Source organism: Cephus cinctus, unplaced genomic scaffold (genome assembly GCF_000341935.2).
Source record: "Cephus cinctus unplaced genomic scaffold, Ccin1 Ccin1_scaffold2085, whole genome shotgun sequence".
Classification (NCBI taxonomy): Eukaryota; Metazoa; Arthropoda; class Insecta; order Hymenoptera; family Cephidae; genus Cephus; species Cephus cinctus.
The window spans coordinates 208544-224673 of record NW_014334134.1 but is presented as its reverse complement, the minus strand read 5'-3'; the positions used below and the strand labels follow the sequence as shown (position 1 = coordinate 224673).

At 39.4% G+C, this 16130-nt stretch overlaps 4 protein-coding genes across 5 annotated transcripts; 3 read left to right on the top strand and 1 right to left on the bottom strand.

Annotated features, from left to right (window-relative positions):
• Positions 1-1113: 1113 nt before the first annotated feature.
• On the bottom strand, positions 1114-6338 carry LOC107274060 (SHC-transforming protein 1). 2 transcript variants are annotated; one of them, XM_015752799.2, is made up of 11 exons: positions 5869-6338; positions 5209-5312; positions 5058-5128; positions 4903-4963; positions 4641-4814; positions 4393-4556; positions 4079-4317; positions 3838-3987; positions 3628-3755; positions 3446-3556; positions 1114-3341 (listed from the first exon to the last, which is right to left on the bottom strand). In XM_015752799.2, exons 2-11 carry the CDS (start codon positions 5308-5310, stop codon positions 3189-3191), a joined length of 1353 nt encoding a protein of 450 aa, XP_015608285.1. In that variant the 5' UTR covers positions 5311-5312; positions 5869-6338; the 3' UTR covers positions 1114-3188. The 2 variants fall into 2 exon arrangements, with proteins under 2 accessions (XP_015608285.1, XP_024947119.1); XM_025091351.1 differs by lacking the exon at positions 5209-5312.
• Positions 6339-6433: 95 nt separating this feature from the next.
• LOC112495311 (androglobin-like) lies at positions 6434-7049 on the top strand. The gene is made up of 3 exons (XM_025091353.1): positions 6434-6682; positions 6745-6845; positions 6920-7049. Exons 1-3 carry the CDS (start codon positions 6553-6555, stop codon positions 7016-7018), a joined length of 330 nt encoding a protein of 109 aa, XP_024947121.1. The 5' UTR covers positions 6434-6552; the 3' UTR covers positions 7019-7049.
• On the top strand, positions 7047-8046 carry LOC112495312 (androglobin-like; the record flags this gene model as incomplete). The annotated part of the gene is made up of 3 exons (XM_025091354.1): positions 7047-7284; positions 7359-7580; positions 7660-8046. Coding segments are annotated over 3 exons (816 nt in total), but the record flags the coding sequence as incomplete, so codon positions are not given.
• A 282-nt stretch (positions 8047-8328) lies between these two features.
• On the top strand, positions 8329-12535 carry LOC107274059 (androglobin-like). The gene is made up of 2 exons (XM_015752797.2): positions 8329-10751; positions 10838-12535. The coding sequence occupies exons 1-2, from the start codon at positions 8382-8384 to the stop codon at positions 11465-11467; spliced, it is 3000 nt and encodes a 999-aa protein (XP_015608283.1). The 5' UTR covers positions 8329-8381; the 3' UTR covers positions 11468-12535.
• Positions 12536-16130: the final 3595 nt, after the last annotated feature.

Sequence of the window (16130 nt, the reverse complement as noted above, 5' to 3'; positions counted from 1 at the left end):
GGGAACCGGCTTTGACGTTTAGCTCTGCTACGACGGGATTCGTATTGTCGACGGAGGCGATGATCAGGAAATCCTACTCCCGGACTCGTCGCTACGATTTAGAGCCATGATTTTGGTATCGCCTAAAACCGTAGCGTTGTGCATCTCCCTACTCATCTGTGGTTTGGAATGCGCCGTGCAGTCTATAGAATATATTAAACTGGGTTCCTTTTTTCCGCTAAAGATTTTAGATGTAAAAGTACCTGTGTGAGTACCCATATGAATTTTGTCTAGCACTGGTCGGTTTCGGTGCCTGTACTCTGTAGATCTTCCCACGTGTCTCTATATAGATCCGTTTCATGAGATACATCGCTAACTTGTACGAACCCTTAATTCTGGTTTAACACTAGATTGCCTAAGCAAGTCATTTTGACTGCTTTTGAATTTCAATTAAAAAACTAATTATTTAAATAATGACACAGCTTCTTATAATTTTGTGACTTTTTCTACAACATATAAATGGGTTAATTAATCATTGTTGTGGCCCCCCCCCTCCTTCACTTCCGGTATATATATATGTGGGTTATACCTATATTGCCGAAAAGCAGTCATTTTGACTGCTTGGAAAAGACCAGTTCGGCTCTGGATTGGAATAACATGATAACATACAAGTTCATGATAAATTGTCAAAATCGACATCTACTTGATAAGTTGCAGTTGTTCAAAAACTAAAGTTATTGTTATTCGAATCTTTATGCCAGGCCTGGCCACGCGCTTTGTTCCCTTTGAACGCGCTGCAACGTAGTATGATCTCATACTCTAATCGATACGCCTGCGCACGTGTCGACTTTTTATTGTTTTTTTTTTATTGTTAATACTTATTAATAACTTGTTATATGACTGTAAGTGATATAAAATATATTAAAAATTAGTGTTAAACAAATTTCTTTGCGCATTAGTTATTTTTTCACAATGCAGTCATTTCGACTGCTTTCAGGCAATATAGGTATATACTAAGCTCCCGTCTTTCTAGTGTTAATTAGACTAGTTACTGGCACGTATCCCGTCGGGGATAAAGCCATAAGGAAAGGAAGGCGGAAGTAAGACTTGGGGTGGAATAAATACTCTTATAAATCTATTGCGGGGTTCTATTTATTACAGGTTGCCATATACAGTAATACTCTTTCTTGAACTCCTTCGCTGACTTGTTACTCTTTCTGTTCGGGTTACATTTAAGTTGGATGAAGCATCTATGTGGATCGATTACATAAATGAAACATTTACTTAAAAGTTACAAACTGGCGCTACGCAACGAATTGTCGTGCGCCAGAAATTCCAGCAATACCAGCAATACGATTAGTAGACGTTTATAAACGTTCATTGATCAATGTATAATTATATGATATAATTCATTGTAATACACGAAACAGCATTGTCATTTAATTGGCCAATTAAATTTTCCATATATTGTATCATGATGTGTATTAGAACCTCACTGTATGTTATTCTGGACGTTAATATTATATATATTGTAGAACATTAGTTTTATTTTTCCAGCAAAACACCGACGAACATCTCTTTTTTAAAGGAATCGACGTTATACTTCCATGTAACATTTACTTTTTCAAAATATATATATATATAATTTATTTTTTTTTTCATTTTTACGTTAAATTCCTCACGTTACTTCCCTGATAATCAGCTACATTATTTCCCTACACACTCATGCGTATCCCTGAGCCCCTGTTACGTATATGGAAGAACAGGGGACTTCTGTATGCCCTTTTTCAAAAAGGAAAGAGAAAAACCAGAAAGAAGCACGACAATTTTACAGTCAATCTGTCTACTATCTGATATTAATGACAGCGAACGACTGTGCATGGCGGAATACCCCTGCGTCGTAATAGCCGTAAGTTTTTTGTCGCACTTTCAAATCTCTGCTTTTTCTCCTATCCCTTTTTCTTTGTCATCGTTTCGTCTTTTTCTTTTTTTTTTCATGATACGCACGCGTCTCCCTGTCTTTCTCTATCTTAGTACCGCTTAAAACTCAGTCTTCCCGTCTCCGACACAGAAAAATCCCATTCTTTTTTTCTTTTTGTATACACAACAGTTACAATGTTATTTGTTTATCGTAATATATTAATGATCTGCATTGGCGTCTCATCACATCTACCTTAATCATAAAAATATATTTTCAAACATTCCCAAAATAGTTGATTGCATAAATCAATATAGCCTCGACCGAACGATTTGTCTTTGCGCACGTCCGGTCGTTTTCCTTCTACCCGTAAATGGAGGCCATCAGAAATACAAGGCGTCACTGTAGAAATAACAGTGAGTCTCCACGATAAAACGTGGCGATAGATATGCTGTGAATATTGACCAAAATTCATATGGGTTTTCCCCATTGAGGTGATTTCTCGCTTTGTATACTGATATTGGCACATTAGCGCTATTATCATTCTTCAATAAACTACTCGAAAGTAGTTTCTTGCTGTTGGCTCATTTTTCAAAAATTGAGGGCGCAATCGTAACCCCTCGCAACATCTTTACTTTTTTTAAAATGTAATTACTACATGTATGTGCTATGACACTAATGACAGCCATCGCTAATCCTATTCCACAATTATTTCCTTCAGTTTCTTAATTCTATTATACGTTGATTATAACGATGACAATTTTCACATATTTTACGGAAATATATCGCTTTTATATGCGTGCCATTTAGACATATATGTATATATAATCGTACGTTGATTCATTTACTGTTATCACATATACACAGCAAGACAGAGAATACGATAAGACGAATAAAGGGCTATTAATATATAGAGTATATTCTGTAATTGAACCACAGTTGTGACATTAAATTTCAGGCGCCTATTGTTGTCCAAAGCTTGAAATCGATTGATTTTTATTATCAGTCGAAGTCAATCGATGGAATTCACTGAAATTTAATAATCGCAACCGAGGTTCAATTATGTAATTTGCGTTTAAACATTATCAATAAATTTCTCTTTCTGGCCGTATTGATTAATTACGGACCATAAACATTACAAGAATATTTCTATGGAAAGTTACAATTTTTCAAAATATTGTTATACATCTCATGTTACCTTATTATTCCGTCCGCCATAGTGACAAGCGTTTTCGTCGATTCGATATTATTTCAGCCATTTGCCTGTCAGCCCACCGTGCATCCAGTAGTATCATTTCCTTGAATCGTTCGTGGGCTCAAAACGTCGCGGAACCGGATATCGAAGTACTAGAGCACTGTCGGCTGATATGATTGGCAAAGCGTTGTCACAGTGATGATTCACTAAATGGCTTACGTTATCGAAAACGCGGTCCTTTGTGCGGACCTGTCAATACCGCAGACCAATATAGATGAAAAATGCCAATAGAATGCATTCAATAAAATTCAATTACTTTGTGGATTTGCGGAAAAAATAAAAGTATTACTCACGATGCCTTCTGGGTCGATCAATAGCAAATGCTTTGGAGTTCCACTGTTCATTCCAGTCAGTACATACTGTCCTGGTGAACCTTGGGATTCCCTTACCAAAAAATCTCCATCCTTGAGGTAAAAATTGTTTTTAAAAATTTGTCCTTTGAATATGGATATCTGTAAGTTCTTCCAGCACTTACCCTTGTAAGCATAGACTCCGCTTCGAAACGGCTAACGCATCCGTGGAACCAGACTTCCTGTTTCAGCTGGTACCTTTGAGATCTTAGGCTTAAATTATTGAATTCCGGCATCGTTTCGTTAAACGGCTCTGCAGGAAAATAACAAAATAACTGAAACATACGCGTTAGCGTATGTGACCTCGTTTACGAATATTATAGACATATACTCACGCATGTCGAACGCATCAAAAAATGACATTGGCTCCCGGCGATTTTCGCGTGTCGCCGCAATCACAGTGTCATTCACATAATTGTGTTCAGCCATTGGATTAAAATTGGGCGCGGTATCATCAGAATTTAAATCAATCAAATTTCCAATCTCTATGGTACCAAGGAAAACCAATTACCTCCGGACTCCCGCTTGTCAAGTGCAGATACGAACCGTATTACTAAATGTGCTTTAGCGATTTACCTGGACAATGCACGGCCTGCCTATCTCCGATAACGGGTTGTGGATCAGGAAGCGACGTGGTCTGAACGCTAGTTCCGGGAACCTGATTTTGATTCAAATAGTGATGTTTGAGGGATGGCAACGTAGAAGCGGTTATTGGCAAGGGAGGTACGGGCGGCGGCCCGATATCAGGAGGTACTTTACCAGGCAGATCATTGTAATAATCCCTATCGGCATCTCGCATACCATTTAATGAGGGGCTGGTGGAGCATAACGAACACAACTAATAGTAATCCATCAAACACACATGGAATTAATTTAACGAAGAGACTTACTGATAAATGGGAGGTTTTGTAAGGAATTCCTTGAATCTTAGTTCAAATGCCTGGCCAACGGTAGAGATTACATCCTGCGCTAAGCCACCACCACACTCTAGAACGTAGCAAGCACGCCATTCATGCACATCCTTTGCGACGTAAGCCACAAAGTCTAGCGTTTCCTAGTGAATTAATACAATATTACGAGATGCGACATTGGCGTCCTATTAAATGGAATATACAGAGTATTATAATAAGCTACTTACAGTGTCTCCACCAGAAGCAAATGATATACGGGGCATGTCATGTTTTGCTATTACTTTTCCGCCTTCCAGAGCTGTTAACGTTAAACTGCAGCTACTAATGGTCAGATTTATATTAGTGCCCGCGTGTTCCATGCACGGCTTATCCGATATTGACCTTAAAACTTTTCTGTCCACCTAAATATCGGAAAAAATAAAAAAAAAATTACAAAACTACACTTTTTAAATATATATATATTTTTTTTTCCACAAAAATAGCACCAACCCTCCTCTTTTTGTCTGCAGTTTTTAATCCTGCGGCTTCACATACCCTATTAATGCATTCTCTGTAAAATAAGTTGAAAATAGAGATGGAAAAAATATATCTAGCTTCTTCTTTCTTTTTCGCATGTTCGTTATATAGTGATATGATTTTTTTACTTGGCTACCGAGGACCTTGTTTCAAAATCCAAACTTTTCATAGAAGTGTAGACCTCTAGGCATCCAATGTACTGTAAACAGTAAGGGGTTTATAGTAAAAAAAAAACATGCACACTTTGCAGTGTAAAGAAATAAATTTGTCAATGCCTACTCTAACAGCATATGTTACTCCTTCCTTGGTCAGCAAATGATCGGGATGTAACCATCCTCTTAGTGGCTTACTTATGAAACTGGCACCACTACCAGTAAACATTTCTAAACAAGTAAGAAAATAAATGGCAAAGTAAATAATCCAAAGAGTATTATAATTACTTTATATAAACTATAACAGAGGTATTAAAAAGAAATTGTATACTGACAACATTATATCTAACAGAAAGGTAGCCTATGATTGTGGAGCCTGTCATTTATGTATAAGTTCTTGTTACATGATTCAGAGTAAATCTGACTAAGCTTGAAAGAATGCAACATTAGCATAACATTAAAGGTGAAGGAACAATCTTATAGCATAAAATGATAAAGGAGTTCCTATGTAAATCTAGACATCATGAATAATATTTATACTAGCCACATGACCAACAAAATACACACAACAATTTTGACTGTTACACATATTACAGACTGCTGGATATGGAGTAGAAGATAAAATCAACTAGTGAATATTTTCAGTTATTACTCATTGACATTAATTGAAGAAGCACTGACTACTTGTTCGATGTGAATATCAGTTATGAGTGATATCTGAAATGTCTACGAAGAAGTAAAAGACTGGAATACAGAAATGATTAAAACGCTTCAAATTTTATCTTACCTCTCTTCTTATAAATTGTCACTTATCAGTATAATCTCACAGCTTCAATGCACTTTGAATCGCGAAGTACTGCCGACTGTTTTCAACAATTTGATACGTTCTGGAGTACTTTGACAGCTGATCCGTCCACTCCGTATGCTCGGCTCGTAATCAATGTTTCAAACGTGGAACGTGCTACATATAAACCCTCCGGAGGCTGGCAGTGCTCATGCGCGCCATTAAGGAACTAACTGTAAACTGCTTTGCTAAATATATCACACTCCAATTAGTACGTTTCCCATCCAGGCAGATAATTATCACGAGTAGTTTCGACATAAAAAGAGAAGCACTGCCATGGATTATTTCTCTCAAAGGTGAAAAGATGATTGAGCACTCTTCTTGCTTTGATAGAACTTAAAGCTCGTATTGTAATGCGAGATGCTCAGTTACCCTGAGCGTGTTTTGTGAATTCATGTTGATATAGATTGAACGCCCAGTCTTCAGTGCCATCTTTGTAGCGACTTTGAACACATCTTCTTGTTCTTGGCAGCATGTTACCTATTGGTGGTATTATCGATAGCTAGAACGTTTCAATTTTTAATTGTAACATGTGGCCAAGTTCATTATCCATTCTTGACAGATTGTATCGAAGTTTACAATTAAAAGATATCAACTGTAATACAATTCCAATTATTTATTAGAAAAATGTCATTGAAATCGAAAAAAGCATTAGAGGCTCAATCTATGATACATCATCCTGATCCGATACAATCCGTTCTGTGGCCACAATGGCTGGATTCTGAGTTAAACACAGAGAAGTGGGAGAGTCCAAAAAGTACCTCAATTCAAAGATATACTTACGCCGTTTTTAACCCGTTTAAATTTAAATCTCTATAGATGGTCCAGATGGAAAATTTCAAGACACGCAACCGGTGATAATGCCAGCATCCTTGAAACCGCATGCCTGGGAAAGAGCAACAAAATTGACAGGATTAACAGTTAGTTTTTCTTCTTAGGAAAGACTAAAAAAATATACCAGACTATACCAACCGTAATATGAATTCGTACTCAGGATGCGCCAGTCGTCTACGTACCCACAGTGGATTTTCCAGACTTTATTGAGAATAACAAGCATATCCTTCATAGCGAAGTATCCACAAGTTTATCGTGACTTACTACTTATAGTTTTATAATAATATGTATTACGCGCCTATTTATTAATATTTATTGCTTCTTTTGTCACGCAGTTTGTTAGATGGTTCGTATCGACGATGATCAATCTTCAGCATTGTGGCCGCGATGGTTTACAAGTTGCCGAAGAATCAAATAATTTTGTATGGCTCGGCAGTGCTTTAACTTGGCAGGGCTGGCTGTATGTTTATTCTTTAAACAAAGCCGGAAAATCCGCTCATCATCGTCCGATGTTTAATCCCCACGGTGATTAAAAATGCACTTTGACCCATAAGGATCTTCATCGAGGACTAATATATCGATGAAAAACATTGAAACAGGCAAATACGTTGTACGATTATTTTACATGGGATTTTGGCGACGTTTCTTGATAGACGACATGATCCCCGTTGATAACGGTGGAAACGTACTTTTACCACGTACGGGAAACAATTTCGAATTATGGCCAATGATATTGTCCAAAGCTTTATTAAAAATAGCTTCAATGTCCTGGACGACGAATAACGAAGTACTAGACTTTCAGCCAGTGGCATGTTTTACCGGTAAATTTGAAAATGTATAAATTTTCAAATTTTCCTTCAACACTTTCTATAGTGTAAAACAAGACCTCTCTATTTACAGGATGGATTGGTCTATCTCTGGATACATCCCATTTGTCTCCAATGGACAAATGGGAGTTTTTAACCAAGTACGCCCAGCATTTCGAGTGGCCCGTTCAGGAACCCGACAAAAACACCGATATATCAACCACAAAGAAAGCAACGGTATCGAAAAGAGCCAAGCCAAGAGTAAAAAGTATAAACGCACTCGAAAATCCGTCACCCGTCGTTCTTTTCGCGACACTGACTGACATGCGAGACGTTGCGGCTTTAAATGTCCCAGGAATAGCACCCTGTTGGAGCCACCCAGTATATATTGAATTGTCCCGGGACATCCCACTGGATCCGACGGAAGTAATACACCCATTAAAAAGATAATAATAGCTGTTTCAGCTATTTTGTTTCTCTCACGCTCTCGACGCGACAAGCAATCGATATTGTACTGTAGAAAAGCAGGGGGGTGGGCGGGGGTAGATGGCAAAGGTGGAGAAGTAGGGCAGCCAGAGAATGGGTGGGTGAGGGGGTCGAAGTTAAAATTGACTGGGGGAGGGAAAGAAAAAGTTGTAGAAAAATGAAAAAAGAGAGAAAGTGTTAGTCACAGGTCGCAGGAAATTGACGAGAGTAAATTCCTTGAAGGTAAAGCCTCCGTTGGCCAAGTGGAAATTATACCGTTGGCTAAACTGGTCCATTCGTCACGGCCTAATCGACGCGGCGGAGTACTTCGTCCCGATACGCTGTTTAAAGATGGTCAGTCCCCTGAGGGAATGCAAGGAAAGTTTAATTTACACCTACGAGTCCGATAGAAGTGCGAAAGGCGAGAGGATGGAGGAACCGGAAGTGAGGAACGTCGTGAAGACTCGTGGCAAGGTGGCGGCTGATCTGTCGCCGGTTCAAATTTTGAACGATAAGGGATCTGTGCCTGATATCAGTTTATGGGGTGACTTTAATAAGATGACGTCGTACATTATGGAAATTCAGCTGTTCTATAAGTCTTGGCACTTTTCGTATTTCGCGCGCATTTCTAATATACTGCCGGATGTGCAGGACGATGAGAAAATGAGAACCGGAAGTAGGGACACCAAGAAGGCTTCCAGGGATACCAGGAAGGAGGTTAAGACTGATGTGAAAATATTTTTGGATTCGCTCAAATGGCGGCATGATTTGTCAAAATCTCGAAACGAACCTTTGTATTTATTTATGGATTCTCTGGAGGTTAAATTTTTACTTTTGACTTTTACCGCCATGCAAGCTTATCCGCCGCCGTCGGATCCCGACAGAGTGAATTTTTCGTATTTAATCGTGGAAAAGGCTAATTTCTTTAAGAGAACCGCCGGAAACGATCCTTTGGCTATTATCAGGACTTCCGGTACTGGTTCTACCGTCTTGGAAGTTGACCCTGGACGACATATTTTTCGAATTTTTATTCGCTCGGAATTTTCATACTTTTTGACTATATCGTCAGACACCATCTTTCATATTGGAAATCGGCTGAAGATATTTGACCTAATGACCAAGGAATCCGAAAGACTGGATGATCTGGCAAGAAAAACATTTATCGGAACCATCAACGCGTTTCAAGTATTCGGGCAAGTTGATTATCGAGAAAAATTAAAGAATTTCTATAAAATGTACATGCCGCAAGACGACGATAGGACAACCACAGAATTTAACGTTTCCCTGAAAAAATCGATACACTATTTTTTCCTCGAAGAACTTCACAAAGCAGTAGAGAGAAATCTAACGGAGGATCTTATCGGCGCCCAAAGAGCCCTGAGAATATTTTTCCTCGATCCTGACGTAGGAATGAAAATTTATTCCGAAGAATCAAAAGTATCGTTCGACGGTTTCTCGAGTTCGCCGCGAGATGGATTCTCCAAAGAGAAAATTGCGCATGGTTCGAAAGAACAGGAAATCGAGGAGCAGGAATTCATCCCGGTGGATTACGACAGGGCTGCCACCATAATTCAATCCTTCTTCCGTATGATCCTTGTCAGATCCTACAAAAAGAAACACGATCCTAAGCATAAGGAGCATTTCCATATCCTGGATGATCTCGGGAGGATCGTCGAGTCGTTGGATTATGCAAAAAAAGAATCGATATGGCATCAGCTCATCAGAGACACGATTAACAGAGATAATAGATTTAAAAGTTGGTATCCCTGCTCAGAAGATTTTCAACATGTCCTGTCGATCCAGGAGTGCAAGGGAATCATGATGAACGTCACGCAGGACCAATGGGTCCCCATAGTACGCCTCGTAGTAAACCCCGCCAAATTTGAATCGGTCTTTCCAAATTTGAATCTCTTCGCCAATCTACCGAATTACACTCTGCGCGTATTTAATAACGATACTGGACGTGAATTAGAAAAAATTATAAACAACGTAGTGCCGATGCATTATAAGCATACGAAATACGGTTATACAATTTTTGGATACGGTTGGAGTGGAAATTCAAAATTCAAAGAATTCAATTGGACACTGAAAATTATAACTATGAAAGGCGAATCCATATTTTATACGGTGAACGACGATCCCGAGCCGATTTCTGATAAAATACAAATTCCAAATTTGTGGCTGGCTGAAGTGTCCAACAATTACATTCCCAATACAGGAAAGTTAATAGGGAGATGGATAATTGAAGCTAAAATAAAAAGTATCGTCTCCTTTCGACTGGTCACTTCTTATGAAATGGTAGAAATAAAATTTCGCGTGATAAATCAAAAAGGTTACATTATGTCAGAGAGTACAGGCACTTCCGTTGTGATATTACCACACGTGTTTTTATTCCAAGATTTCGAGGAATTATCCAAGGAAGAAAGTGTCACGAGAATTACACCACCGGAAGTAGAAAAATATTATTTGGAAGCCTATGTACTAAATGATTCGTGGCCTTTGACAGAGACCGAATGGTCAGTGGCGAAGCACGTCAAGAGACGTAACACAGTCTATGCCTGGAAAAGCCTCAGAGTGTCGTCATTAGGCGGAGTTAAACTGTCCAAATCGGATTTGTCAAAGCTGAAGCAAATTTCAAAAAAAGGCTCAGACGTTTTGTACATCCCCGAAAAGCCATATTGGGTCTTACAGACTGTCAGCGACGTTGGCAGTGGCGTAAACGTAATATATATTTAATTTTAATAGTAAATCAGTTGCACGACGTCACTGCATGATCCATTGGTTGTAATCTCTTTTGGAAATTCCAGGTGGAAGAAGATAAAAAGAAAGAAGAGGAATTGGCAAAGGTGAAGGCATCTTGGGAAAAGAACAAGCCTGGAAGACTTCAGCGTGGCAAGACGTTGAGAGAAAACTTTTTAAATGACAATTGCCTAGTAATATCTGCGTCGATAATGTCACAGCCTGCAGTGTCGACCTCGCCGAGTGGTCACGCTGTGCCAAAAAGTCGTTCAGTCAGTCACACAGATGGATCCTGGTTTCCATTGTTCAAGACAGTTGAAAACAGAACGCTAACGCCACCACCGGATATTCACAAGTTTCTGCCAAAATTGGATCTCAGTATTTATGTTAATAAGGAAGACGAGGAGGAGAATCGTTGGTTGAAAACCGATTGCGACGAAGAGATGCTGCGTAATTTGAGACTGATAGACTTCTTCGACTTTAAACAATCTCAGGCAGTCTTCTGGGAGGAAATGGAGGATTTGTTGAAGGGACAGGAAGACCGGAATTCTTCGCTTTTGCATTATTATCACGGCCGACTCGAAGAAAGAAGAAATCTGATGAACGAGGCTTACGCCAAGAGATTGGCATACTTTGCGGAAGCAAATAAAATGCAGATGAGTAAAGTCAAAGGAAGTAAAAAGAAGAAAAAATTATGATTTAACGGAAATTACTATATGGTTGTTAAATGTAACTTTTTTTTGTTTATTATTAACAATAGAGGATATAATTGATGAATTTTTTGGAAATTTTGCCCATAAAACTACTTGAGTTATGCTGTCTGCATACATTATGTGTCAGTAAATTTTATGAGGTGGATCTTTTAGGCAGCATTCTTAATTTCATTGGAATTCGATATTAAAAAAAGATTGCACGACAGTTTGGCAAACATTTGGTGTTTAGAGAAAAATTCTCAAGGAATCATGGTGGCGTATTTACAATATCCTCGAAACGTCAACTAGCCAAACACGTTTATGTTGACAGTACAATTAGGCGTAACCCGCATTACGTCATCATTGACACACGCTGTGTCCAGCTGAATTAATGATCGTTCGAGTCACTCGTCAATGTGCTTCTAGCAAACAAAGAATTTCAAAACGCAATCACTGAAGCATTCATTGAAAAATCGATTAAAAAAATTCCACAATAGAAAAATGACAAAAAACAAAGCACGAAATGACGCACAGTGCACAGTAGTGCAAGGGAGAGAAGCACGAGAGGCAAATTTATGCTCTTAATCCCTGAGCTTCTCTTTTCAAGAAAATCATAACAATACAATTCGAAATTGTATAATGATACTCAATTAAGATCCCAATTGACCTCCTTCGCTAAGCCCAACCCAAGACCGGAAGTGTCTATGGGACGTGACCTAACCTAGAAATATCTAATTGCACGAGTACCAAACGCAGCGACAAGAATTTCGAAATTCACTAATCAATTAGGTAATTATATGTATAAAGCAGGGCGAAGGTCGAACGACCGCGATACCTTTAAAGTGGAGAAATCATGAGGAATCCTACATACGTGACAAAAGTGGCCAATAAAGCAGGCAATCTTCCATTATAACGTAGGCGCATGCGCAGTAGTCGAAAATCTCGCTATCAACTGATAAAACCGTCATATTTAATCTGCTTATAATCTATGGTGATTTTCATAATTATCTCAGGACCGAAAACCTGCAGTTCGTTTATCTACGAGAGATGCAACGTCTACAAGCTTATCAAGCACTGTATGCACAAGATGGAATCGCAATATAAAAAATAGCGAAATAATTTACTATAGATAATAAAGCTAAAAATGATCTCGATCACTGATATATATATATAACAAGTCTAAGATAACTTAGTCTTATCTTATTAAATCGCATAAAAGAATAATATCCTTGGCCTTATTACCAACATAAACATTTAGCAAAGTTTGAGTAATAAAAACTTGAGAAACAAAAAAAAGATACAGAACGGCCTAGCTTATCAGGAAGGTAGGTACTGTTGATCTTTCACACGGAACCAGCCGACGCGACGCGTCGTGCAGCGTCCCGGTGCCCAGAGACAAGCGCACTGTAAGCACAGGAGATTATTAGTGGGAAACAAGGCGCCAACATGAAAGAAGCTATTGGCTAAAAAAAAAATTCAAAAATGCCGCGCATACGAGTCCTCGTGATAAAGTGGCATGTAGACCAGTTCGACGACGCTCGTCGTCTATAAGATGATTACAGGTGTAGGGAGCAGAGCAGCGTCGCGGCGTCGCGCGAGGCCCCACGACGTCCTGCTTCGCTACCGGTAATCACTGTCTATCGTGTTTGCGAGAATAACTCGTATGTCGCTTCATGAGGAGAGGATTATACTCATGGCGCCTTAAGACGGCGTCTCACTTGCTTGCTAGGATATCGCCTACATGAGGATTGCCAAGATGGACCGGGATGCTGGTAATCACCGTGAAATTATTTCATTATTTTCAACCAGCACCTACATGCCTTACGCATTTATCAATGTGTCTCCTTGTACCCCGACACATGTATATTTCGTAATATGAAGATGCGCCTTATAGCTCTCGTTATCAGTTGGATCATAGCCCCATGGACCACACGTATTGTTCCGATGTTGCTGCGATTACCTTTTTGTTCTAGTTAATTATGCAGCCCCAGTGTATTTAATATCTATTCCAAGGACAATGTGGATTTTCTTGTAAGTTATGGTTTCTTTGCATGAATTCCTCGCGCGCGCTGAGCCGTGTAACGCGACGCGGCTGGCGCTTCCCTTCGAAATTCTTCAGACTGAAAGATCCAAGATCCGAGCACGCTTTACGCGTAGGGATGGACGCAGGAAATTGCGTTATAGATAATTTTTTGGGATTTTTTTGTCATACGTGACAATTGGACAGAAAATTTGGGAAAAATATATAAAAGATTAGAATCTCATGAGAAGATAATTATTTCGTTCCAAATGCAGTTCCGTTGATGTCTTGTTGATTGGTCATGGGTTCTTAAGATGACGTACTATTTCATTATGGTATTGAGATCAGTTTCCCCTTTTTTTTTGACACTCTAGGCGATTTTATTAACATGCAACTATCTCGTGGCAATTCTAATGTGACAGTGAATACCCGTTACTCGTGTGGCCAGACTCCACAAAACGCAAGTCTAGAGATCAGAGCACTGGTTCCCAACTTCAGATAAATTGCAGAGAACCAAAGCGAGGCTATCACGATAAATATTATTATCGATAATTAATTGCGAATTAATAAAACTCTGGACCATTTCGTATCCCAGCGTCACTTACGTTTAAAATTATTTTATCAATTTTCATAATTCTCATCCCAGACATGTGACACAAAGGTGACAAAGAGAACCATGGATCACGTGGGACCTAGAGACCTTTACATCAGAATCTCATCTTCCCAACTTCCCGTTACGATGTCGACCATCTGGACCAGCAGTGTCAATCGTTACAAACTATTCTATCGAGAGAGGATGTGAATCATAGAGTATACCGAATAAACGATCGCGCCCATATACAGTGTTGATAAAGAAAAATTAATCGGTCTTAATTTTTCAAAATTATTCTACCTACGTCTCCGTTCATCCTTTCAGACTGTAAGGACTCATGCCCTTCTTTCACGGTACATTTAACTCACTTCCGGTGTCGCCTCGGTCTCTTAACTCGCTCGAGTGCAAATAGTGCATACGTATAGTCACGAGTGCATTGGCATTACTTTTTTGGACACACGTTATATTGTTTTCGTTAATTGATTTTTTCAATTTTTATAGCACGCCTGAACTTTGCCACGGGACTCGGCCGACGCTTTCACGAAATTCAAAGGGAACGATATTATTTAGCGATTCTTGCCGTAAGGAGAGTCAATAAAATATTAACGATTGGCGCGCTTACAATGAATGCCATTAAACTGCGCATGCGTAAGGACAATGGTTTATGCTACCAATAAAACGTAGTGTATCGTAAACCCTTCTTTAATGAGCGAGGGAAAAATTGAAACAACACCCGAGACCATAGTGTGGAGTCACGTTCTATATTTTACTCCAGGAAATCAAGTAGTCCCGACGTACCGTGATTTTTGAAAATTTCGAAATTCAGTGCGGCTCACAAAGTCGTCCAGTGAAACGGTGGCGTCAAAGTTCACTGCTACAAAGTGAAACTACGTGCGCCTAACTTGACCAATACCAAGCTTAATTATCAGCTGAGTTAGTCTAAACGATTTTACTCACGCAAGATTGAGCATCGCCTTGAGGGACATTATCAAAGATCTCATGGTTGGTATAGACCGTGACATACCAGTACTGTGTTTGGGATACGTTTTATGCGTCCCCATTAACAATATCTTCGTGTTGTCATTTAACATCGCGCATCCTGGATCCTTGGTCGATGCCTCCACGTGGCTCGGAGTGTTAATATATCCACTAGGCGCGAGCTATTTGATATTTCTTTATTTTACATATACATACGTCAGTCTCGGTTTCCACCTCTACCCGTGCCTCCTGTCTCGCGGCGGCGGCCATCTTTTATTTTGGACATCCACTTCGGATTATGATGCTCGCTCCCGATGGTAGATATAGCAGCTGTGGATGCTTGAATGAAACCACAGAGGGATTAGAGTTGAACGAAGATAAAAAAGCTGGTAAAAGAACAAAAGTACATCAACACATGTTTTCGAAGGGTGTTTTCGTCGAGGATACGACTCTGGATTATTATTATTAATTGCAAGGTGTACGCGCATGCGCGCAAGCTAGTACTTGTGCAATAGTTTGCGTACTCGTTCTCTACGCATGAATTTGTCATCATAAAATTGTACGCGTTCTGCGTCATCCATATCCCATGATTCGTGTGCCTATGAATACGGTGTAATATATATATTCTCACATGCTGTACTTCGTAGCAATTATGGCAACCATTGCCTAGTTCCTTATCCATCGAGTAAATAGGAGGAGCTCACAGCTTCCAATCCGCGTGTCATCGCACTTTTCGGCTAAACGCGTTTCCACGGCGACTCATTAGCGATTATCTATGGGTCTTATCGCGCGCTCGACACGACGTTCTTCTCAGGCTTCTATAGGCACATACGAGAGTTCGCCAATAGCCAGTAGCCATTTACCCTTGACCCTTGAGAGAACTTGTCTTATCTTAGCAATCTCGTCACCAGCGCCACGGGCATTAAGTCACCTGTTCTTCCTTTATAATCACTTGGTTGGAAACGGTCAGCATCTTATTCCGGTTTCGACATTAGTTTTCAGTGTAATTCAATGAGGATATCAAAAGTGGCGTGAGAAAAAAGTTTGTAAAAATTGACAAGTCGCGCTATTACCAAAAA